Source organism: Bufo gargarizans, chromosome 5, assembly GCF_014858855.1.
Source record: "Bufo gargarizans isolate SCDJY-AF-19 chromosome 5, ASM1485885v1, whole genome shotgun sequence".
Lineage (NCBI taxonomy): Eukaryota > Metazoa > Chordata > Amphibia > Anura > Bufonidae > Bufo > Bufo gargarizans.
This window is the reverse complement of record NC_058084.1, coordinates 469186278-469209752: the sequence shown is the minus strand read 5'-3', so window position 1 is coordinate 469209752 and position 23475 is coordinate 469186278. Positions and strand designations below refer to the sequence as shown.

The 23475-nt window shown below is 46.7% G+C and overlaps 1 protein-coding gene across 5 annotated transcripts in view; it reads left to right on the top strand.

Annotated features, from left to right (window-relative positions):
* The window catches only part of LOC122938785 (nitric oxide synthase, endothelial-like), a 91628-nt gene that overhangs the window by 23598 nt on the left and 44555 nt on the right, over positions 1 to 23475 (top strand). For 2 of the 5 annotated variants that reach the window (XM_044294555.1, XM_044294554.1), the window contains exons 2-9: positions 10343 to 10439; positions 11059 to 11207; positions 11436 to 11598; positions 11712 to 11803; positions 13959 to 14100; positions 14194 to 14333; positions 15291 to 15465; positions 23030 to 23131. In XM_044294555.1, coding sequence (XP_044150490.1) covers positions 10343 to 10439; positions 11059 to 11207; positions 11436 to 11598; positions 11712 to 11803; positions 13959 to 14100; positions 14194 to 14333; positions 15291 to 15465; positions 23030 to 23131 — 1060 coding nt within the window. Of the gene's footprint in view, positions 1 to 537; positions 619 to 4292; positions 4438 to 10342; positions 10440 to 11058; positions 11208 to 11435; positions 11599 to 11711; positions 11804 to 13958; positions 14101 to 14193; positions 14334 to 15290; positions 15466 to 23029; positions 23132 to 23475 lie in introns of those variants that run through there. The other 3 variants (XM_044294558.1, XM_044294556.1, XM_044294559.1) reach the window with 3 other exon arrangements.

The following is a 23475-nucleotide window of genomic DNA, read 5'->3' as shown; positions in this document are numbered from 1 at the left end:
TCTGCAGCTTGTCTGGGTGTAACACTCTGCAGCCTATCTGGGTGTAATACTTGGCATTCTGTCTGGGTGTAATATTCTGCAGCCTGTCTGGGGGTCTGGGTGTAATGCTCTGCAGCCTGTCTGGGGGTCTGGGTGTAATACTCTGCAGCCTGTCTGGGTGTAATGCTCTGCAGCCGATCTGGGTGTAATACTCTACAGCCTGTCTGGGTGTAATACTCTGCAGCCTGTCTGGGTGTGATACTCTGCATCCTGTCTGGGTGTAATATTCTGCATCCTGTCTGGGGGTCTGGGTGTAATACTCTGCAGCCTGTCTAAGGGTCTAGGTGTAATACTCTGCAGCCTGTCTGGGTACAATATTCTGCAGCCTGTCTGGGGTCTGGGTGTAATGCTCTGCAGCCGGTCTGGGTGTAATGCTCTGCAGCCGGTCTGGGTGTAACGCTCTGCAGTTTGGGGACCAGTGGAGGTGTCGATCACTCTGGATATAGCTCAGGACGCTGCCTGTGCCCGGATCAGGTGTCCATGCTCAGCTCCACACGCCTCACTCAAAGGAAAGGTCAGTGACGGAGCAGACGTGGCGACTGGAAAAGTGAGAGCATGAAGGCAGGAGCTCTGGGATCAGTGAGTATGCTGCGTGAGGGTGAACAGTGAGTAAGTGCACCATTGTGAGTGTGGAAATGTGCGACTAGTGTGCTAGCTGTCTATGAGCAGTGCACAGAATCAAAAGCAGTGCAGTGTGACGCTGATGTCTGTAAAGCTCTGCGGAATATAGTAGCGCTATATAAGTGCATGAAATAAATTAATTAATGAGCTCCTGAGCCAACAGGGATCAGTGAGTAAGTGGTTTAGGAATTAATGAGCGACTGTGTGAGTAAGTTAGCTAGAAATACTGTATCAGTGAATAAGTGTTCTTAGTACTAGTGACAAATGGTTTCTAAAGAAGTCTATCAGTGAGTAAGTGTTATTAATAGACATGAAAATACCATGCATCAGTGAGTAAGTGCTCTGATCTCAGTGTGCTGATTGCTCTGTGGATTAGTGAGTAAGTGCTCTGAGTATTAGTGTACTGATTGCCCTGTGCATTAGTAAGTGCTCTGATCTCAGTGTGCTGATTGCTCTGTGGATTAGTGAGTAAGTGCTCTGAGTATTAGTGTCCTGATTGCTCTGTGCATTAGTAAGTGATCAGATATCAGTGTTCTGATTGCTCTGTGGATTAGTGAGTAAGTGCTCTGAGTATTAGTGTACTGATTGCTCTGTGCATTAGTAAGTGATCAGATATCAGTGTGCTGATTGCTCTGTGGATTAGTGAGTAAGTGCTCTGAGTATTAGTGTACTGATTGCTCTGTGCATTAGGACACGAACGTGTGCTGCCCGTTGCCATATTGCGGACCGCATTTGCAGATCCGCAATACACGGGCACCGTTCCGTGGCCATTCCGCAACACGGATTCGGACCCATTCATTTCAATGGGTCCTCAAATCCGGAGATGCGGAATGGAACACTACGGAAGCACTACGGAGGGCTTTCTGGGGTTCCGTTCCGCACCTATAAAGATAGAACTTGCTCTATCTTTTTGCGGAACGGAGGGATTGCGGACCCATTCAAGTGAAAGGGTCTGCGATCCCCATGCGCCTGCCCCACGGACAGCAATTTGCGGTCCACAGCACGAGCACGGGCTTCACACGTTCATGTGACGGTTAGTGAGCACTTTCTCTGATATCAGTGGGCTAATTCCTTTGTGTATTGGCGAGTGCTCTGATATTAGTAAGGCTCTGTGGATTAGTGAGTAAGTGCTCTGATAGCAGTGTGCTGATTGCTCTGTGGATCAGTGGGTAAGTGCTCTGATAACATTGTGCTGATTGCTCTGTGGATTAGGGCCGAGGATTTTTGCTACACGGTCTTCAAGACTGTGCCAAGAATGGACCAGTACCAGTTACCGGGCGGATAACTCACAAAGCCGCAGCGGGAGCCTCCTTTCAATGGCGCTAAACCTAGAGCATGAAAACCCACAGCAGGGGTCACCGCACAGCGCAGCAGTTCCTGCCATGGGATACACAGAGGGTTTTAAAATCCTCCATCTGAACATACCCCTAGCCTGCCGATGCTCTGTGTGTTGTTGAGTAAGTTCCCTGAGTATTAGTAAGGCACTGTGGATTAGTGAGTAAGTGATCTGATACTAGTAAGTGCTCTGAGAATTACTGTTCTGATTGATCTGTGTAGTGGTGAGTAAGTGCTCTGATATTAGTAAGGCTCTGTGTATTGGTGAGTAAGTGCTCTGATATTAGTAAGGATCTGTGGGTTAGTGAGTAAGTGCTCTGATATTAGTAAGGCTCTGTGGATTAGTGAGTAAGTGCTCTGATATTAGTAAATGTTCTGAGTATTAGTGTGTTGATTGCTCTGTGTTTTGGTGAGTAAGTGGTCTGATATTAGTAAGGCTCTGTGTAGTGATGAGTAAGTGCTCTGATATTAGTAAGGCTCTGTGTATTGGTGAGTAAGTGCTCTGATATTAGTAAGGCTCCGTGGATTAGTGAGTAAGTGCTCTGATATTAGTAAGGCTCTGTGTGTTGGTGAATAAGTGCTGTGATATTAGTAAGGCTCTGGGTTAGTGAGTAAGTGCTCTGATATTAGTAAGGCTCTGTGGATTAGTGAATAAGTGCTCTGATATTAGTAAGGTTCTGTGAATTAGTGAGTAAGTGCTCAGATATTAGTAAATGTTCTGAGTATTAGTGTGTTGATTGCTCTGTGTTTTGGTGAGTAAGTGATCTGATATTAGTAAGGCTCTGTGTAGTGGTGAGTAAGTTCTCTAATATTAGTAAGGCTCTGTGTAGTGGTGAGTAAGTGCTCTAATATTAGTAAGGCTCTGTTTAGTGGTGAGTAAGTGCTCTGATATTAGTAAGGCTATGTGTAGTGGTGAGTAAGTGCTCTAATATTAGTAAGGTTCTGTGTAGTGGTGAGTAAGTGCTCTAATATTAGTAAGGTTCTGTGTAGTGGTGAGTAAGTGCTCAAATATTAGTAAGGCTCTGTGTATTGGTGAGTAAGTGCTCTGATAATAGTAAGGCTCTGTGGATTAGTGAATAAGTGCGCTGATATTAGTAAGGCTCTGTGAATTAGTGAGTAAGTGCTCTGATATTAGTAAATGTTCTGAGTATTAGTGTGTTGATTGCTCTGTGTTTTGGTGAGTAAGTGCTCTGATATTAGTAAGGCTCTGTTTAGTGGTAAGTAAGTGCTCTGATATTAGTAAGGCTCCGTGTAGTGGTGAGTAAGTGCTCAAATATTAGTAAGGCTCTGTGTAGTGGTGAGTAAGTGCTCTAATATTAGTAAGGCTCTGTGTAGTGGTGAGTAAGTGCTCTAATATTAGTAAGGCTCTGTTTAGTGGTGAGTAAGTGCTCTAATATTAGTAAGGCTCTGTGTAGTGGTGAGTAAGTGCTCAAATATTAGTAAGGCTCTGTGTATTGGTGAGTAAGTGCTCTGATATTAGTAAGGCTCTGTGGGTTAGTAAGTAAGTGCTCTGATATATGTAAGGCTCTGTGGATTAGTGAATAAGTGCGCTGATATTAGTAAGGCTCTGTGAATTAGTGAGTAAGTGCTCTGATATTAGTAAATGTTCTGAGTATTAGGCCTCATGCACACGACCGTTGTGCCGTTTTCCGTTTTTTTTTCACGGACCCATTGACTTTCAATGGGTCCGTGGAAAAATCGGAAAATGCACTGTTTGGCAGCCGCATCCGTGATCCGTTTTTCCTGGCCGTGAAAAAAATATGAACTGTCCTATTTTTTTCACGGCCAACGGTTCACGGACCCATTCAAGTCAATGGGTCAGTGAAAAAACACGGATGCACACAAGATTGTCATCCGCATCCGTGATCCGTGTCCGTGATCCGTGTCCGTTTTTGCCTATCATTTCAATGGCAAACTTGACTTAGATTTTTTTTTCATTTTTCATGTCTGTGGATCCTCCAAAAATCAAGGAAGACCCACGAACGAAAAAACGGTCACGGATCACGGACCTACGGACCCCGTTTTTGCAGACCTTAAAAAAAACGGTCGTGTGCATGAGGCCTTAGTGTGTTGATTGCTCTGTGTTTTGGTGAGTAAGTGCTCTGATATTAGTAAGGCTCTGTGTAGTGGTGAGTAAGTGCTCTGATATTAGTAAGGCTCTGTGGATTAGTGAGTAAGTGCTCTGATATTAGTAAATGTTCTGAGTATTAGTGTGTTGATTGCACTGTGTATTGGTGAGTAAGTGCCCCGAGCACAGGTCTGCTGACCCGTAAATGGTTATATTGACCTATGTTGAGGTTTCGCATTCCTGGAAAGGATGAATGATATTTCGGGGGGTGCCAGCGATGTCTCTTCCCTGCAGCCAGGTGACCCCCAGACCCCCAGGTGAATTGTCGGATTCCTGATCAGAATGTCCTGGAGCCAAACGCTGCAACCAGAGAGGTAAATACCAGCCCTGGAAACCCTGTACCCTGTATACTCAAACTGGTCTCATAGTGCTGGGCTTATTGGATCCAGTCATCCCTCTAGAGATCTGCAGAACATCGCGCTGTCCTCTCTGCCTCCTGACAGATACATAGTGATATATCCTGCAGATTATTACACCACTGATCTCTCTACAGAACGTTGCTCCCTCCCTCTACCTCCTGACGTATTCTGCAGACTATCAGAACCAGCACTGATGATAGAATCTGTCCCGTATTTGTCCTCTGGTTATTTTTGGCGGCGTGTTTCTGAGGTCATGTGATATTGCGGGTTTAATGGCGGATCATGTGATATCGTAGGCTGCAGGACATTGTGTTATATGCTGGCAGCTGCATCTCCCTTCTATCCAGAGCCATCAATCCACCCTCCACCCAGGGGCCACAGTCTTGACTGGGGACTACTACACACTGCGGAACCCACACGATAGGTGTGTGTTCCTTGAGAGCTTGAGATGTGGATTCTTCCGGGGGTTAAACCTAAAATCGCCTCTCTTTCTGCAATGCTTCTAATGCTTCCTGAGAGGAAGGAACCTGAAACAAGTCAGTGCAGTGTGGAGAGGCAGTCTATTGTACAGCAGACAGAATGAGTACTTGTGCTCAACCAGTGGCCACCCAGAGGGGCTACATGGCAATATTATGTGCTACAACCTACAGAATACTCCAGGGCTGTGGTCTCCAACCTGTGGTTCCTCGGCCTCTTCAGTGGAAGGAACCTAAAGCAAGTCAATGCAGTATCTGGAGGCAGTCTAGTGTACAGCAGACAGAATGGGTATGTGTGCTCAACCGGTGACCAACCAGGCAACAAGTTGGGGATCTTCTAGGCGACGTGAAATCCTGCAACCTTTGAAATACTCTGTGGTCTCCAACATGTGGCTTCCCAGGTTCTTAAGTGTAAGGAACAAGTCACTGCAGCCTAGAGATGCAGTCTATTGTACAGCAGACATAATCGATAGATGACCACCCAGATAGAAAGTTAGTGGTTACAGGACAACATCATGTGCTACAACCTAGAAGACTTTTCTAGGACTGTGGTTTCCAACTTGTAGCTCCCCGGCCTCTTGAGTGGAGGGAACCTAAAACAAGTCAGTGCAGCATCTAGAGGCAGTCTAGTGTACAGCAGACAGAACTTCCTATGACCACTTTAGTACATGTAGCTATGCAGCTTATGCTCAAATGTTGGTCACCCAGACAGGAAGTTAGGGGGGTGGCCAAGCAACACAGCCTGTAGACTACTCTAGGACCGTGGTTCTCAACCTGTGGAAGGAAGGAACCTAACAGCAGTCATCATTAAATACATCCTTCACGATATTTGTGAGGGCATGTTTATGCCAGGTTCCAGTCTGTCCAGAGCCTTTGAGATTCATCCACTTTGTATAGATCTGCATAAAGTCCACCCTTAGGTGGTGTTAGGATCATGAAAAAAGCCATAGAGATATTTCCTTGTATTGGAGATAGAACGTTCTGTGACTACTCTAGTAGAGGTAACTACCTGTACTCAAAGGGTGGTCAACTAGACAGGAAGGTCGGGGTTGCTAGGCAACATGAACTGTAACCTGTAGAATACTCTAAGTAGTGCTCCAAGCATTCACAGAGGCTTTTGTTACCTGGGATGTGAATACTTCTCCCTCACCAAGGTAGATAATTGTCCCTATCACCCATAGGTGCCTCACTTATAGAGGTAATCTTAGGACCTTGGACTTCATCAGCACCATGATTGGTTCTGGTCGGCTATGTGTGAAATGCTTTCTTAACCCTTTACTTGGTCACTTCGAGAGTTTTCTTCATTTTGGACATAAAGGGCCGAGGTGAAGACTCAGAGGTCACGTTGATTCTCCTGTCCCAAGATCTAACACTTTTCCCAGGTGTTCACACCAGTTTGTAGGAAGGACGAGCCCAGTTCCAGTGATAACATCTCATTTCCCATCATATCGGGACCAGCGGCGCTCCAGTGAAAGGTGCCAGGATCTCCATTGTTCTGCTCAGGAAAGTGACGTCAGCTGGTGTGCAAGGTCACCTTTTCCATGTCCAGCTCCACGTGCCTTGTGTCCTGCTGAGCACTTCACCCAGTCTGTGCCATTTTTGCTAATTATTTTTAATTTTATTCTGTACCACTGCCAACTGGAAACTGTCAACAAGCTGCTGGTGGTGGACCTTTCGTATGTGTCGCTGTTTAGGCTTTGTTGTCCTGCTGTGACTGGACAGTGGGTGTCATCGGTTACATGCCCATTGGCTCTTCTCATTAACCCATGAACATCCAAAACAAGAGGAGAACAACTCTTACTACATGGAGATCGTCAACAAGTTGCTGTTGTCAAAACTGTTATGGGTTAACCTATGAACCTCATCACCTAGTTACAGGATAGCTGATCATTGTAGGACTGCTGGGACCCCTTGTCCTCTTTGTGGGATCACCCCTTTTATTACACAATCGTAGAAGCCAAATGTTCGGAAGTTGCAGCAATGATGACAGTGTGCAGATGGTGTTATATTCCGTTTCTTCACCTCTGTGGTCACACAGCGTCCTCCTGCTGGGAGACAGCAACTCAACTGACCCCCCCCCCCCCCCCCCCCCCAACCACCACCCTTCATTCACTGGATTGGTACAGACCGAAAATAATGGTCCTCTAGATAACTAGGCAAATGTGACTTTAAGAATAGTAAGAAAGCTTCAGTATGAAGTGGCTGTGTCACCGAACACTAATTTACAGTCAGTTCAGCCCCGGGGATCACGAGCATGTGCATGAGCCCTAAAAGTGTTGTAGAGTTCCAATAATGCATGGTGGCATCAGATGGCTACAGAGCCTGGAGTAAAGAGCACCAGAGCAAGGTGTGCAGACCCTGAACCAGCAGGGAATGCAGGTAGATTTCAGCTCAGCTGTATTGTAATTGTGGCTCTGGAGTAAAATACAGGATAAGTAATGTATGTACACAGTGACTCCACCAGCAGAATAGTGAGAGCAGCTCTGGAGTATAATACAGGATGTAACTCAGGATCAGTACAGGATAAGTAATGTATGTACACAGTGACTGCACCAGCAGAATAGTGAGTGCAGCTCTGGAGTATAATACAGGATGTAACTCAGGATCAGTACAGGATAAGTAATGTATGTACACAGTGACTGCACCAGCAGAATAGTGAGTGCAGCTCTGGAGTATAATACAGGATGTAACTCAGGATCAGTACAGGATAAGTAATGTATGTACACAGTGACTGCACCAGCAGAATAGTGAGTGCAGCTCTGGAGTATAATACAGGATGTAACTCAGGATAAGTAATGTAATGTATGTACAGTCGTGGCCAAAAGTTTTGAGAATGACACAAATATTAGTTTTCACAAAGTTTGCTGCTAAACTGCTTTTAGATCTTTGTTTCAGTTGTTTCTGTGATGTAGTGAAATATAATTACACGCACTTCATACGTTTCAGAGGCATTTATTGACAATTACATGACATTTATGCAAAGAGTCAGTATTTGCAGTGTTGGCCCTTCTTTTTCAGGACCTCTGCAATCCGACTGGGCATGCTCTCAATCAACTTCTGGGCCAATTCCTGACTGATAGCAACCCATTCCTTCATAATCACTTCTTGGAGTTTGTCAGAATTAGTGGGTTTTTGCTTGTCCACCCGCCTCTTGAGGATTGACCACAAGTTCTCAATGGGATTAAGATCTGGGGAGTTTCCAGCCCATGGACCCAAAATGTCAACGTTTTGGTCCCCAAGCCACTTAGTTATCACTTTTGCCTTAGGGCACGGTGCTCCATCGTGCTGGAAAATGCATTGTTCTTCACCAAACTGTTGTTGGATTGTTGGAAGAAGTTGCTGTTGGAGGGTGTTTTGGTGCCATTCTTTATTCATGGCTGTGTTTTGGGGCAGAATTGTGAGTGAGCCCACTCCCTTGGATGAGAAGCAACCCCACACATGGATGGTCTCAGGATGCTTTACTGTGGGCATGACACAGGACTGATGGTAGCGCTCACCTTTTCTTCTCCGGACAAGCCTTTTTCCTGATGCCCCAAACAATCGGAAAGAGGCTTCATCGGAGAATATGACTTTGCCCCAGTCCTCAGCAGTCCATTCACCATATCTTCTGCAGAAGATCAATCTGCCCTGATTTTTTTTTTTGAGAGAAGTGGCTTCTTGGCTGCCCGTCTTGACACCAGGCCATCTTCCAAAAGTCTTCGCCTCACTGTGCGTGCAGATGCGCTCACACCTGCCTGCTGCCATTCCTGAGCAAGCTCTGCACTGGTGGCACTACGATCCCGCAGCTGAATCCTCTTTAGGAGACTATCCTAGCGCTTGCTGGACTTTCTTGGACGCCCTGAAGCCTTCTTAACAAGAATTGAACCTCTTTCCTTGAAGTTCTTGATGATCCTATAAATTGTTGATTGAGGTGCAATCTTAGAAGCCACAATATTCCTTGCCTATGAAGCCATTTTTATGCAACGCAATTATGGCTGCACGCGTTTCTTTGCAGGTCACCATGGTTAACAATGGAAGAACTATGATTTCAAGCATCACCCTCCTTTTAACAGGTCAAGTCTGCCATTTTAACCCAAACAGCCTGACATAATGATCTCCAGCCTTGTGCTCGTCAACATTCTCACCTGAGTTAACAAGACGATTACTGAAATGATCTCAGCAGGTCCTTTAATGACAGCAATGAAATGCAGTGGAAAGGTTTTTTTGGGGGATCAAGTTAATTTTCATGGCAAAGAAGGACTATGCAATTCATCTGATCGCTCTCCATAACATTCTGGAGTATATGCAAATGGCTATTATAAAAACTTAAGCAGCAACTTTTCCAATTTCCAATATTTATGTAATTCTCAAAACTTTTGGCCACGACTGTACACAGTGACTGCACCAGCAGAATAGTGAGTGCAGCTCTGGAGTATAATACAGTATGTAACTCAGGATCAGTACAGGATAAGTAATGTATGTACACAGTGACTGCACCAGCAGAATAGTGAGTGCAGCTCTGGAGTATAATACAGGATGTAACTCAGGATCAGTACAGGATAAGTAATGTATGTACACAGTGACTGCACCAGCAGAATAGTGAGTGCAGCTCTGGAGTATAATACAGGATGTAACTCAGGATCAGTACAGGAGAAGTAATGTATGTACACAGTGACTGCACCAGCAGAATAGTGAGTGCAGCTCTGGGCTATAATATAGGATGTAACTCAGGATCAGTACAGGATAAGTAATGTAATGTATGTACACAGTGACTCCACCAGCAGAATAGTGAGTGCAGCTCTGGAGTATAATACAAGATTTAACTCAGGATCAGTACAGGATAAGTAATGTAATGTATGTACACAGTGACTGCACCAGCAGAATAGTGAGTGCAGCTCTGGAGTATAATACAGGATGTAACTCAGGATCAGTACAGGATAAGTAATGTATGTACACAGTGACTGCACCAGCAGAATAGTGAGTGCAGCTCTGGAGTATAATACAGGATGTAACTCAGGATCAGTACAGGATAAGTAATGTATGTGCACAGTGACTCCACCAGCAGAACAGTGAGTGCAGCTCTGGGGTATAATACAGGATGTAACTCAGGATCAGTACAGGATAAGTAATGTATGTACACAGTGACTCCACCAGCAGAATAGTGAGTGCAGCTCTGGAGTATAATACAGGATGTAACTCAGGCTCAGTACAGGATAAGTAATGTATGTACACAGTGACTGCACCAGCAGAATAGTGAGTGCAGCTCTGGAGTATAGGACATACTAAGCAATGTATGTACACAGTGACTCAGTTGTTTATGCATATGAATTATATATGTAATCTTTAATGATGATTGGAACTTGTAAGATGATTTCACATTTACTGACCTTTGTGTTTCCCTTCAGTCAGGCTAACGGAAGTCAGAACCCAAAATGTCTCCGCATAAAGAACTGGGGAAACCAGAGCCTGTCCTACGACATGCTGCACATGCAGGCCGAGCAGGTACAGGAACAGCTGTGTACCCGAAACAGACAGACTGCAAGCTCTTGTGCTCCTCTGTCTCTGGCAGCCCCATAGAGCTGAATGGAGTGGTGGTCACACATCTGCTGCTCCATTCAAATGGGGAGCACGGACCCCTGTTCTCGTGATCAGTAGGGGGTCTCAGCAGCCAGAGCCGCACCAATCAGACACTTATCCCATAGTGGGAAAACTTGCAATGGGACAACCAGTAGGGTGATGGATAATGTGTGCAGCGCTACCTAGTGGTAAGATCCCCTATCAACACTTTCCGGTGCATCCAGGGTCCTAGTTGGAATATTATATTCCATAATCAACAGTTCATTTAAAAGGGTTTTCCGCTAAGACCGTACTTTACCTGGGCAGTTAGTGTACCGCACGGTTAGAAAATCCTTATCGAAACTACTGTTGATTTGTATGAAATTTTCTTCTCCGTTCATGCCTAAAGCTAAACTCTGCAGATTTCCTGCTGCCAGACAGATACCCTTAGATCTGAGCCGTTATATCACGTCTGGCAGTGGGGTGGAGCTATATGACCCATGACTGTTTCCAGTGGCAACCATCAAAATTTTGCTAACATGATGTTATTCATTCCTGCACACAGGATGTGCCCTGCACAAAGGCTCGGTGCCTGGGCTCTGTCATGTTTCCACCCCAGATGTCCTGTCCTCAACCACATGGACCAATATCCACAGAGGAACTTCTTCCCAAGGCCATGGACTTTATCAACCAGTACTACACCTCCATCAAAAGGTAAGTGGTCATAATGACTGTGCCTGTTTCTTGGGGGAAGCACGTCTTCTTTGGACACCATAATGGTCAGGTCTGCTGCATCCAGGGTAAGGGGTTGGCATGGCCGAGATGGTTCAGTCGGATCTACATAGGTACTCCAGGGATGGAGGTAAGATCATGGTAGGTGTTTCCTATCACTCTATTTGGATTTTGGGGTCTTCTTCCTTATACACCTTTCATCACCTTTAGAGCCCAGTCTAAAGCTCACTTGGAACGGACGAAGGAGGTGGAGCAGGAGATTCTGACCACAGGAACCTACCAACTCAAGGAGACGGAGCTGATCTTTGGGGCCAAGCAGGGGTGGAGGAATGCCGCCCGATGTGTGGGCAGGATACAGTGGTCGAAGCTTCAGGTATTTGGAGATCGCTATGTGAAGATGCAGCAGCACAGGGCATCTACAAGACTTCTAATATGGATCATATGTCTCTTGTATGAGCTGTAGATGCTTTGCTTGTCTCTCTGTAGGTGTTCGATGCCAGAGACTGCATGTCATCCCAGGAGATGTTCACCCACGTTCTCAACCATATCAAATATGCCACTAACAAAGGCAATATCAGGTATCGTGTGACTGGTGGGCAGGGATGGACCATCTGTCAACTGAGTCTTCTCGAAACGTTGTATAGTTGTCTCTGAGGGGGTCTTCAACACAGTTCTAGAGCCCATCATGTGCAGAACAATGGATCTAAATTTAATGCCATAAAGTTATGCACCTCTGGCTGTATTATGACTCCTAGGTACTGAATGGAAGTCACAACGGACACGGTAACTGGAAGCGCCGAGAAATGGGGGTAGTTGTGGGAGATGGGAAGGAGGGCAGATTTGTTCCAGTTCACCCTAAGGTCAATAAAGGACATAAATGTCTCCAGGAGGTGTAAAAGAGCCTCCAGGGCAGGACCCACATCTGCCAGATATACCAGTGTGTCATCCGCGTACATGGACACCTTTCCAGGGGGAATACCCTTGATATCCGGGGAGTTACGAATAGCGGCTCAATTTCCAGAGCAAATAGTTAAGGAGACAGAGGGCATCCCTGACGTGTGCCGCACTTCAAGGGAAAAGAGCTAGAGACATCAAGGTTTGTTCTAATTCGCACCCGGGGAGAGTCATAGAGCAGTTGAACCCATTTACAGAAATGAGGTCCAATTTTGAATCTTGCTAATAACTTCCAGAGATAAGTCCACTCAATAGTCAAAAGCTTTGCAGCTATCTAAGGCTAATACAAATCCGGGGGACTCCAAGCCATTGGATGTTTATATCGGTGGCTTTCCCGGGATGAAGCCAGTCTGGTCAGAATGGATTAAGGACAAGTTCACTTTATTCAGCCTCATAGTGAGTATTTTTGCCAGTATTTTGAGGAGTAAAATAGGGCGATAGGAATCAGGCATCAGAGGGTCCTTCCCTGGTGTAAGCAGAACCACCACCAAAGCCTGTCTGAAGGAATCTGGTAAGGAATCCTGGGAAAATGTAATGTTTTACATCTCACTCAGCCGAGGGGCATTCAGAGTTGGCCCTGTACCAGTCTCCAGTGATACCATCTAAGCCTGGGGTATTTCCCAAAGGAAGAGTGCCAATGACCTCCACAACATCATCCACGGTAACGGGGGCATCCAGCGAGGCTGCCTGTGCTACAGTTAGCCGTGGTAGAGGAATGGTATTAAGAAAATTGTTGGCTGTAGTTGCATCTGCTAGGCACCTGGAACAATAGAGGTCCTCATAAAAAGAGTGAAAAACAAGGTTAATCTCCAAAGGATCAGTACAAGAGGAACCCTTGCTAGACGTGACAGAAGATGTAAGCACATGGCTGCCCAGACCGGGCTAGATAAGCCAAAAGCTTCCCATATTTATCCCAAAATTCAAAGATAGTTGCCTCCCTGGAGATCTTATTTTTTTGTCCACCATGGCCCCAACCATAAACATCAACATAGGTACAAGTATACCTTTGTGCCCACTGATCAACTCAGTGAATGTATGTAAATCAATTACGCAAATGAGTTGGCAAGTGCCACGAGGACTGACCAAATAACCGCCAGTGCTTGGGATCTTGTAAGGAAAGTAAACCCAGCACTTCCCCCGTGGACTTCATTAGCAGCTCCTCCTTCCTGTGGCGCCATTGTGCTCGCCAATCCATCATGCCGTCCCAGGCTGGTGCATGCCCAGTACTCTCGATGGCGTGGTCCACTGTGCATGCATGGCCTTCTTATACACCCGGAAGAAACCAACTGTATCGTTCGGGTCAGCCAACCTCTATTCAAGTGGTTGCAAAGTGTGCAATTCTGGTAAATTTTCTTTCTTCCCTCCGGGACAGCATGGTGCATGCACGAGATGTCAGTGCAGATCACACTGACACAAGGAGGAGCTCTCAATCAAGACCACGGGGACAGTGTTGACAGTGGTCTACTCAGCAGACCCAGAGCACTTGAAGTTCTTGGGTCCACCCTCAGGGCACATGCCAACTCATTTGCCTAAGCTCATTTTTTCTACAATAATGGGTCAAATGATGGGCAAAAAAGTATGACTGTGTTGATGTACCCTACTTGCAGTATTATTGGTTTTGGCAACCGACAGACTCCCTTTAAGGTTCCCTTGATAACTGTAGAATATCCAACAGGAAGAGCATGTATGGGAATTTGGCGGCATTCATTCAACTTGGCCATTCTTGGTAGGAGACTCCATCACCTTGGAGGTTTTCACATAATTTCTTTCCATGCACAGGTCAGCTATTACCATCTTCCCTCAGAGAAAAGATGGGGCGACGGATTTCAGGATCTGGAACAGCCAGCTAATCCGCTATGCGGGATACAGACAAGCAGATGACACTGTGTTGGGAGATCCATCCAATGTGGAGTTGACAGATGTGAGATTTTGTCATCAGTTATGCTCTTCATCTGCATCAAAGCATCTTAGGCTGCACCTACTGATAAATGTCCCACCACTTTCCATCTTACAGCTATGTGTCCAGCTGGGCTGGAAACCAAGAGGTGGGCGATTCGATGTGTTGCCTCTTCTCTTACAAGCCAACGGAGATGATCCAAAAGTCTTTGAAATCCCACCTGAATTTGTCTTAGAGGTGCCCATCAGACATCCAAAGTAAGCAACAACGTTCTCCATCCTGTTCTTCAGGATGAGTTGGTGGCCATCACCGTGTAGCATCCTTACCTGTGGAAATAAAATTATTAGTGGTGTTTCTGAAGACTCATGTTTCCAACAAAATATGCTATCCTTAGGCATGCTGCCCTTAGGCATGCTGCCCTTAGGCAATCATGGATTTAACCATTAATGCCCTTGACCACCAGGGATGTTATCATTAATCCATGTACTGCCCTGGACCACCAGAAATGTCATAATTAAAACTTTCACCTTTAGCACCCTAGATCAGGGATTTTACTATTAATCTCCCTCACTGCCCTAGACCACCAGAGACATCTTTATTAACCTTTTTTACCATCCTAGACCCTTAGGGATGTCATCAATAACTGCTTTACTGCTGTGGACCACCAGTGATAGCTCCTTATCCCCTTTAGCACCCTAGGTGAGTAATTTTACTTATAACCTCCCTCACTACCCTAGACCACCAGAGACATCTTTATTAACCTTTCTACCACTCCAGACCATCAATGATTCATTATTAAGCCCCTTGCTACGATACACCACCAGGAATGTGACCATCAACCCCTTTACAGCCCTGGACCACCAGGGATGTTACCATGAACACCTTCATGACTGTAGACTATTGGGGATGTCTCCCTTAACTCCTTCAGCACCCAAAATCAAGGATTTTACTATTAATCTCCCTTTAGCACTCTAGATTAGGGATTTTACTATTATTCTCTGTCACTGCCCTAGACCATCAGTGACGTCTCTTTTAACTGTTTTACCACTGCTGACCACCAATTATGTCATTATTAGACCCCTTTCCACCCTCAACCACCTGCACTGTCAACATTTATAATACACCATTCTAGACCAATAGGCGATGGCACTATGATTCAGAAACATGTTCATGGTCCATATTAATTGGCTGCGTTTTCTTCTCTTGCCTTCTAGCTATGAGTGGTTTGCAGATTTGGGATTAAAGTGGTACGCATTGCCTGCCGTCAGCAGCTTACTCCTGGAGATCGGAGGGTTGGAGTTCCCAGCGGTGCCATTTAATGGCTGGTACATGAACACCGAGATTGGGATGAGGAACCTATGTGACACTTATCGATATAATATATGTGAGGTAAGTGTATAGAGTTATATTGTAGCAGATCGCAGCCCAGGTTTGCACTGTCCATATAGAACTGATGGACCGTAGAAGCAGGGGCATTGCTAAGGTCTCAAAGGACCCAAAGGGCCCAAGCCCTAATGTATATGGCCCATATCGCCCCCCCCCCCCCACGCTCTAGCACTATAGACATATTTTACTTGCTGCATGGACACCACCAAACATACAGGACTATACAGCACCACATACCTATTACGTCCAGTTTCATCTTCTCCATTCAACCCAGACAACTTCTCTCAGCCGCCTCGTCTCTGCACAGTGCCACACAGACATCTTAGGTTCCTCACTTCTCTATCATTATCCTCCCGACCCTGATGCCACAACAATGTCACCCTGCTGCCCATCCCCCCCCCCCCGCAATACTGTGCCCGCTGAGCTCCCTAATATCCCCAAATACTATACTGCGGAAATTATACTGCCATAAAGATAGCCCCCCTATAGTAATAGAAAAGCCCCACCAATCGCAATAATTCTCTCCCAAAGTGCCCTTATTAGTAACAGTGCCCCCAATAATGATAATACTCTCTAAGTGTGCCCATTAGTAGTGCTCCTATATTGTGCCAAATAATAATGCCCACAATAGTGCACCCAGTAGTAATTGGGCAACTCTATAGCACCCCTTATATTAATAAGGCACCCCTATAGAGCTCCCAGTAGTAGTAAGTCCTTTCATAGGGCCCTCAGTAGTTAAAATGTACCCTATATTGCCTCTAGTCTTTACAACCCCCCCCCCATAGTGCCCCAGACCTCATAGTGTCCCCCTGTAGTTCCCCAGTCTTTAACCTGCACCCCATAGCGCCCCAGACCTTATAGTACCCCCCTGTGGTGCCCACAATCCTTATGGTGCCCCGCTGTAGTGTCCCTAGTCCTTAAACTGCCCCCATAATGCCCCCAGACCTTATAGTCTATCCTGTAGTGCCCCCCAGTCCTTATCTTATCGTGCCTCTCTGTAGTGCCAACAGTCCTTAAACTCTCTCTGCAGTGCCCACAGTCCTTACAGTGCCGGTCTGTAGTGCCAACAGTCCTTATAGTTTTCCCCTGTATTGCATATAGTACTCCCTAGTAGTGCCAAGAGTCCTTATAGTTCCCCCTGTAGTGTTCACAGTCCTTATAATGCCCCTCCCTGTAGTATTTACAGTCCTTATAGTGCCCCTCCCTGTAGTATTCCCAGTCCTTATAGTCCCCCCCCTGTAGTGTTTACAGTCCTTATAGTGCCCCCTGTAGTGTTCACAGTCCTTATAGTGCCTCTCTCCGTAGTGTTCACAGTCCTTATAATGCCCCCCCTGTAGTGTTCACAGTCCTTATAGTGCCCCCTGTAGTGTTCACAGTCCTTATAGTGCCCCCCCGTAGTGTTCACAGTCCTTATAGTGCCCCCCTGTAGTGTTCACAGTCCTTATAGTGCCCCCCTGTAGTGTTCACAGTCCTTATAGTGCCCCTCCCCGTAGTGTTCACAGTCCTTATAGTGCCCCTCCTCGTAGTGTTCACAGTCCTTATAGTGCCCCCTGTAGTGTTCACAGTCCTTATAGTGCCCCCTGTAGTGTTCACAGTCCTTATAGTGCCCCCCTGTAGTGTTTACAGTCCTTATAGTGCCCCTCCCCATAGTGTTCACAGTCCTTAAGTGCCCCTCCCCGTAGTGTTCACAGTCCTTATAGTGCCCCTCCCCGTAGTGTTCACAGTCCTTATAGTGCCCCCGGGCCCCCTGTAGTGTTCACAGTCCTTATAGTGCCCTCCGGGCCCTCTGTAGTGTTCACAGTCCTTATAGTGCCCCTCCTCGTAGTGTTCACAGTCCTTATAGTGCCCCCTGTAGTGTTCACAGTCCTTATAGTGCCCCCCTGTAGTGTTCACAGTCCTTATAGTGCCCCACTGTAGTGTTTACAGTCCTTATAGTGCCCCTCCCCATAGTGTTCACAGTCCTTAAGTGCCCCTCCCCGTAGTGTTCACAGTCCTTATAGTGCCCCTCCCCGTAGTGTTCACAGTCCTTATAGTGCCCCCGGGCCCCCTGTAGTGTTCACAGTCCTTATAGTGCCCCCCGGGCCCCCTATAGTGTTTACAGTCCTTATAGTGCCCCCCTGTAGTGTTCACAGTCCTTATAGTGCCCCCCTGTAGTGTTCACAGTCCTTAAGTGCCCCTCCCCGTAGTGTTCACAGTCCTTATAGTGCCCCCCGGGCCCTCTGTAGTGTTTACAGTCCTTACAGTGCCCCCCTGTAGTGTTTACAGTCCTTATAGTGCCCCTCCCCATAGTGTTCACAGTCCTTAAGTGCCCCTCCCCGTAGTGTTCACAGTCCTTATAGTGCCCCTCCCCGTAGTGTTCACAGTCCTTATAGTGCCCCCGGGCCCCCTGTAGTGTTCACAGTCCTTATAGTGCCCTCCGGGCCCTCTGTAGTGTTCACAGTCCTTATAGTGCCCCCCGGGCCCCCTATAGTGTTTACAGTCCTTATAGTGCCCCCCTGTAGTGTTCACAGTCCTTATAGTGCCCCCCTGTAGTGTTCACAGTCCTTAAGTGCCCCTCCCCCGTAGTGTTCACACTCCTTATAGTGCCCCCCGGGCCCCCTGTAGTGTTTACAGTCCTTATAGTGCCCCCCTGTAGTGTTCACAGTCCTTATAGTGCCCCCTGTAGTGTTCACAGTCCTTATAGTGCCCCTCCCCGTAGTGTTCAGTCCTTATAGTGCCCCCCTGTAGTGTTCACAGTCCTTATAGTGCCCCCTGTAGTGTTCACAGTCCTTATAGTGCCCCCTGTAGTGTTCACAGTCCTTATAGTGCCCCCCTGTAGTGTTCACAGTCCTTATAGTGCCCCCCTGTAGTGTTTACAGTCCTTATAGTGCCCCCTGTAGTGTTCACAGTCCTTATAGTGCCCCTCCCCGTAGTGTTCAGTCCTTATAGTGCCCCCCTGTAGTGTTCACAGTCCTTATAGTGCCCCCTGTAGTGTTCACAGTCCTTATAGTGCCCCCCTGTAGTGTTTACAGTCCTTATAGTGCCCCTCCCCATAGTGTTCACAGTCCTTAAGTGCCCCTCCCCGTAGTGTTCACAGTCCTTATAGTGCCCCTCCCCGTAGTGTTCACAGTCCTTATAGTGCCCCCGGGCCCCCTGTAGTGTTCACAGTCCTTATAGTGCCCTCCGGGCCCTCTGTAGTGTTCACAGTCCTTATAGTGCCCCTCCTCGTAGTGTTCACAGTCCTTATAGTGCCCCCTGTAGTGTTCACAGTCCTTATAGTGCCCCCCTGTAGTGTTCACAGTCCTTATAGTGCCCCACTGTAGTGTTTACAGTCCTTATAGTGCCCCTCCCCATAGTGTTCACAGTCCTTAAGTGCCCCTCCCCGTAGTGTTCACAGTCCTTATAGTGACCCTCCCCGTAGTGTTCACAGTCCTTATAGTGCCCCCGGGCCCCCTGTAGTGTTCACAGTCCTTATAGTGCCCCCCGGGCCCCCTATAGTGTTTACAGTCCTTATAGTGCCCCCCTGTAGTGTTCACAGTCCTTATAGTGCCCCCCTGTAGTGTTCACAGTCCTTAAGTGCCCCTCCCCGTAGTGTTCACAGTCCTTATAGTGCCCCCCGGGCCCTCTGTAGTGTTTACAGTCCTTATAGTGCCCCCCTGTAGTGTTTACAGTCCTTATAGTGCCCCCCTGTAGTGTTCACAGTCCTTATAGTGCCCCTCCCCATAGTGTTCACAGTCCTTATAGTGCCCCTCCCCGTAGTGTTCACAGTCCTTATAGTGCCCCTCCTCGTAGTGTTAACAGTCCTTATAGTGCCCCCTGTAGTGTTCACAGTCCTTATAGTGCCCCCCTGTAGTGTTCACAGTCCTTATAGTGCCCCCTGTAGTGTTTACAGTCCTTATAGTGCCCCTCCCCATAGTGTTCACAGTCCTTAAGTGCCCCTCCCCGTAGTGTTCACAGTCCTTATAGTGCCCCCTGTAGTGTTCACAGTCCTTATAGTGCCCCCTGTAGTGTTCACAGTCCTTATAGTGCCCCTCCCCGTAGTGTTCACAGTCCTTATAGTGCCCCCTGTAGTGTTCACAGTCCTTATAGTGCCCCTCCCCGTAGTGTTCACAGTCCTTATAGTGCCCCCGGGCCCCCTGTAGTGTTCACAGTCCTTATAGTGCCCTCCGGGCCCTCTGTAGTGTTCACAGTCCTTATAGTGCCCCCCGGGCCCCCTATAGTGTTTACAGTCCTTATAGTGCCCCCCTGTAGTGTTCACAGTCCTTATAGTGCCCCCCTGTAGTGTTCACAGTCCTTAAGTGCCCCTCCCCGTAGTGTTCACAGTCCTTATAGTGCCCCCCGGGCCCCCTGTAGTGTTTACAGTCCTTATAGTGCCCCCCTGTAGTGTTCACAGTCCTTATAGTGCCCCCTGTAGTGTTCACAGTCCTTATAGTGCCCCTCCCCGTAGTGTTCAGTCCTTATAGTGCCCCCCTGTAGTGTTCACAGTCCTTATAGTGCCCCCCTGTAGTGTTCACAGTCCTTATAGTGCCCCCTGTAGTGTTCACAGTCCTTATAGTGCCCCCCTGTAGTGTTCACAGTCCTTATAGTGCCCCCCTGTAGTGTTCACAGTCCTTATAGTGCCCCCCTGTAGTGTTTACAGTCCTTATAGTGCCCCCTGTAGTGTTCACAGTCCTTATAGTGCCCCCCTGTAGTGTTCACAGTCCTTATAGTGCCCCCCTGTAGTGTTTACAGTCCTTATAGTGCCCCCCTGTAGTGTTCACAGTCCTTATAGTGCCCCTCCCCGTAGTGTTCAGTCCTTATAGTGCCCCCCTGTAGTGTTCACAGTCCTTATAGTGCCCCCTGTAGTGTTCACAGTCTTTATAGTGCCCCCCTGTAGTGTTCACAGTCCTTATAGTGCCCCCCGGGCCCCCTGTAGTGTTTACAGTCCTTATAGTGCCCCCCCTGTAGTGTTCACGGTCCTTATAATGCTCCCCTGTAGTGTTTACAGTCCTTATAATGCCCCCCATGCTGCCAAACAGACAAGAAAAAAGAAGATGCTCACCTGACTTCCGACCGCTATCAGTGAAGCAGCAATGAGTTCCCGGCTTCTCAGGCGCTCGCAGCAGTGTCAATGCACCACATGCGTCTAGACTTCATCATACCGCCTAATACCCACACTACTTCTCATAGGCCTCAGTTGGCTTCCATGTCCCGCTGCACGGTCCTGAGGATGACAATACAGTGGTATATCTCTGGCGGCCAGCACATTCGCGGCCTGGGACAAAACATCTGGGGGTCTGGCCCTGAATGTTTGAACCTAGCAACGCCACTGCATAGAAATACTTATGGCCCAGTCTACTGGAAGGCTTCTTGTAGATTACACCTGCTGACCGCTGCGATGTCGATGGCGAGCAGGTAAACAATGAAGGAAAGGCTGCGGTAGCACGGAGAACGGCCTTCTCTTCAACCAGCTGATTTGCGGGGGTGCCGGGCGTCAGACCCCCACGATCTGACATTGAGGAGTGGTCATCAATTCAAAATTTCCAGAAAACCCCTTCAAGTGTTGAGAGAACTTGAGATGGAAGAAAACCTAGGAACAGTGAATCAAAAAGAGTCAGGCAGCTGCTGTAAAGGCTAAGAAAAAATAAGGTTACATAAAAACGGACACATTACAAGGAACATGTCTGATAACAACTGGAATATTTTGCCCTGGTTTGGATTGCGTGGATTGAACATACAGCCACGTCTTACATCTTCTAGCCAAGTAAATGCTGAACATGACTGTTGTATAGAAAAGCCAGCACATCGCTACGTGCAGAGGTTACCACGAAGATTAACGAAACGTGAGAATCGCACCGCAAGAGGCTGTCACAGATGCCAAGGATACAGGATGCAATATGTGTTGGACTAGTCCGCAGGAAGCGCTGAGGACCCCCTGGAGATGTGCCACACACACTATACCCTGGCTCCAGCCAAGTACAAATACAACATCTGCCAGTCACATACAGTGCCTTGAAAAAGTATTCATACCCCTTGAACTTTTACACATTTTTTCACGTTACACCCACAAAACTAAATGTATTTTATTGGGATTTTTTGTGATCAACTAACACAAAGTGCAAGTATATGTGTGAAGTGAAAAGAAAATCAATAAATACAAATCTGAAAAGTGCAGCATGCATTTGTATTCAGCCCCCCGAGTCATTACTTTGTAGGACCACCTTTTGCTGCAAATACGTCTGCAGGTCTTTTGGGGTATGTCTCTATCAGCTTCTTTGCAGAAGAGCTCGCGCTCAGTCAGATTGGATGGAGAGCGTCTGTGAACAGCAATTTTCAGGTCTTACCACAGATTCTCAATGGCCATTCTAACACATGAAGATGCTTTGACGTAAACCCTTCCATTGTAGCTCTGGCTGGATGTTGAGGGTCGTTGTCCTGCTGGAAGGTGAACCTCTGCCCCAATCTCAAGTCGTTTGCAGCCTCTACCAGGTTTTCCTCCAGGATTGCCCTGTATTAAGCTCCATCCATCTTCCCATCACCTCTGACCAACCTCCCTGTCTCAGCTGAAAAAAAGCCTTCCCCAGCATGATGCTACCACCACCATGTGTCACGTAGGGGGTGAAATGTTCAGGGTGATATGCAGGGTTAGTTTTCCACCACACATGTTTTGCATTTAGGCCAAAAAGTTCACCTTTGGTCTCATCTAACCAGAGCACCTTCTTCCACATGTTTGCTGTGCCTCCTACATGGCTTGTGGAAAACTGCAAACAAGTCTTCTTATGGCTTTTTTTTTGTCACTCTTCCATAAAGGCCAGATTTGTAGATTTCACGGCTAATATTTGTCCTCTGGACAGATTCTTCCACCTGTGCTGTGGATCTCTGCAGCATCTCCAGAGTGACCATGGGCCTCTTGGCTGCTTCTCTGATTAGAGCTATCCCTGCCTGGGCTGTCAGTTTAGCCTAATCCTGCTTTACACTTCTCCACAACTTTATCCCTGACCTGTCTGGTGTGTTCCTTGGTTTTTATGATACAGTTTGATCACTAATGTTCTCTAACAAACCTCTGAGGCCTTCACAGAACAGCTGGAGTTGGGCTCTGTTTATTAATTAGGTGACTTCTGAAGGCAGTTGGTCACGCTGGATTTTATTTAGGGATATCAGAGTACAGGGGGCTGAATACAAATGCACGTCACACTTTTCAGATTTTCATTTATGAAAATTTTGAAAATCATGTATCATTTTCTTTTCACTTCACACATACTTTGTGTTGGTCTATCACATAAAATCCCAATAAAATAGATTTAAGTTTGTTGGTGTAACGTGAAAAATTTGGGAAAAGTTCAAGGGGTATGAATACTTTTTCAAGGCACTGTACATAACCTGCTGCCTAACATTATAAATTACTAGAAAGGAGTGTTTTCTTCTGAGGTGCATTGTGGGAGATGTTGTGTTTACACCAAGCACTGTTTAATATAGAAATTTAGAATTTGTATATTGTTTTTGGCGTAGCGGGCAGGATTTGAAACCTGTCGTTCACAGTCCTGCCCAGAAATATTTTATATTCAGCCGTATGTCATCTGTTTGATTCATACAATGACAATCTTTACAGGATGTGGCCAAGAGGCTCGGTTTGGACACCAAAAAAACCTCATCCCTGTGGAAGGACAGGGCTGCTCTGGAGGTTAACATCGCTGTTCTACATAGCTACCAGGTAACCCTACATGACAACTTACAGCATCAAGGCCTACTTTATTGTACCTCTGACCAAGTGTATGATACATATATTCAAATAGTGGTCACTCACTCTGCAAATCGGTGGTTGCTAGGCAACATGAAAACATAAATAACCTCCTATAGGAAAAATAGCCACAGAGCCTCCATAATTTGTAATAATACTATTTATACTATGGGTACTCAAGCAGTAGTCACTCAGAGAGGAAGACAAGTGAGAGCTAGGCAACCTGGGACACAGCTTGTATCCAAAAGGGAGTGGCGAGGTCTGTAAGAAGCAAAATATACATGGATTCGACAGGGGCATATTGTCTATACAGTCTT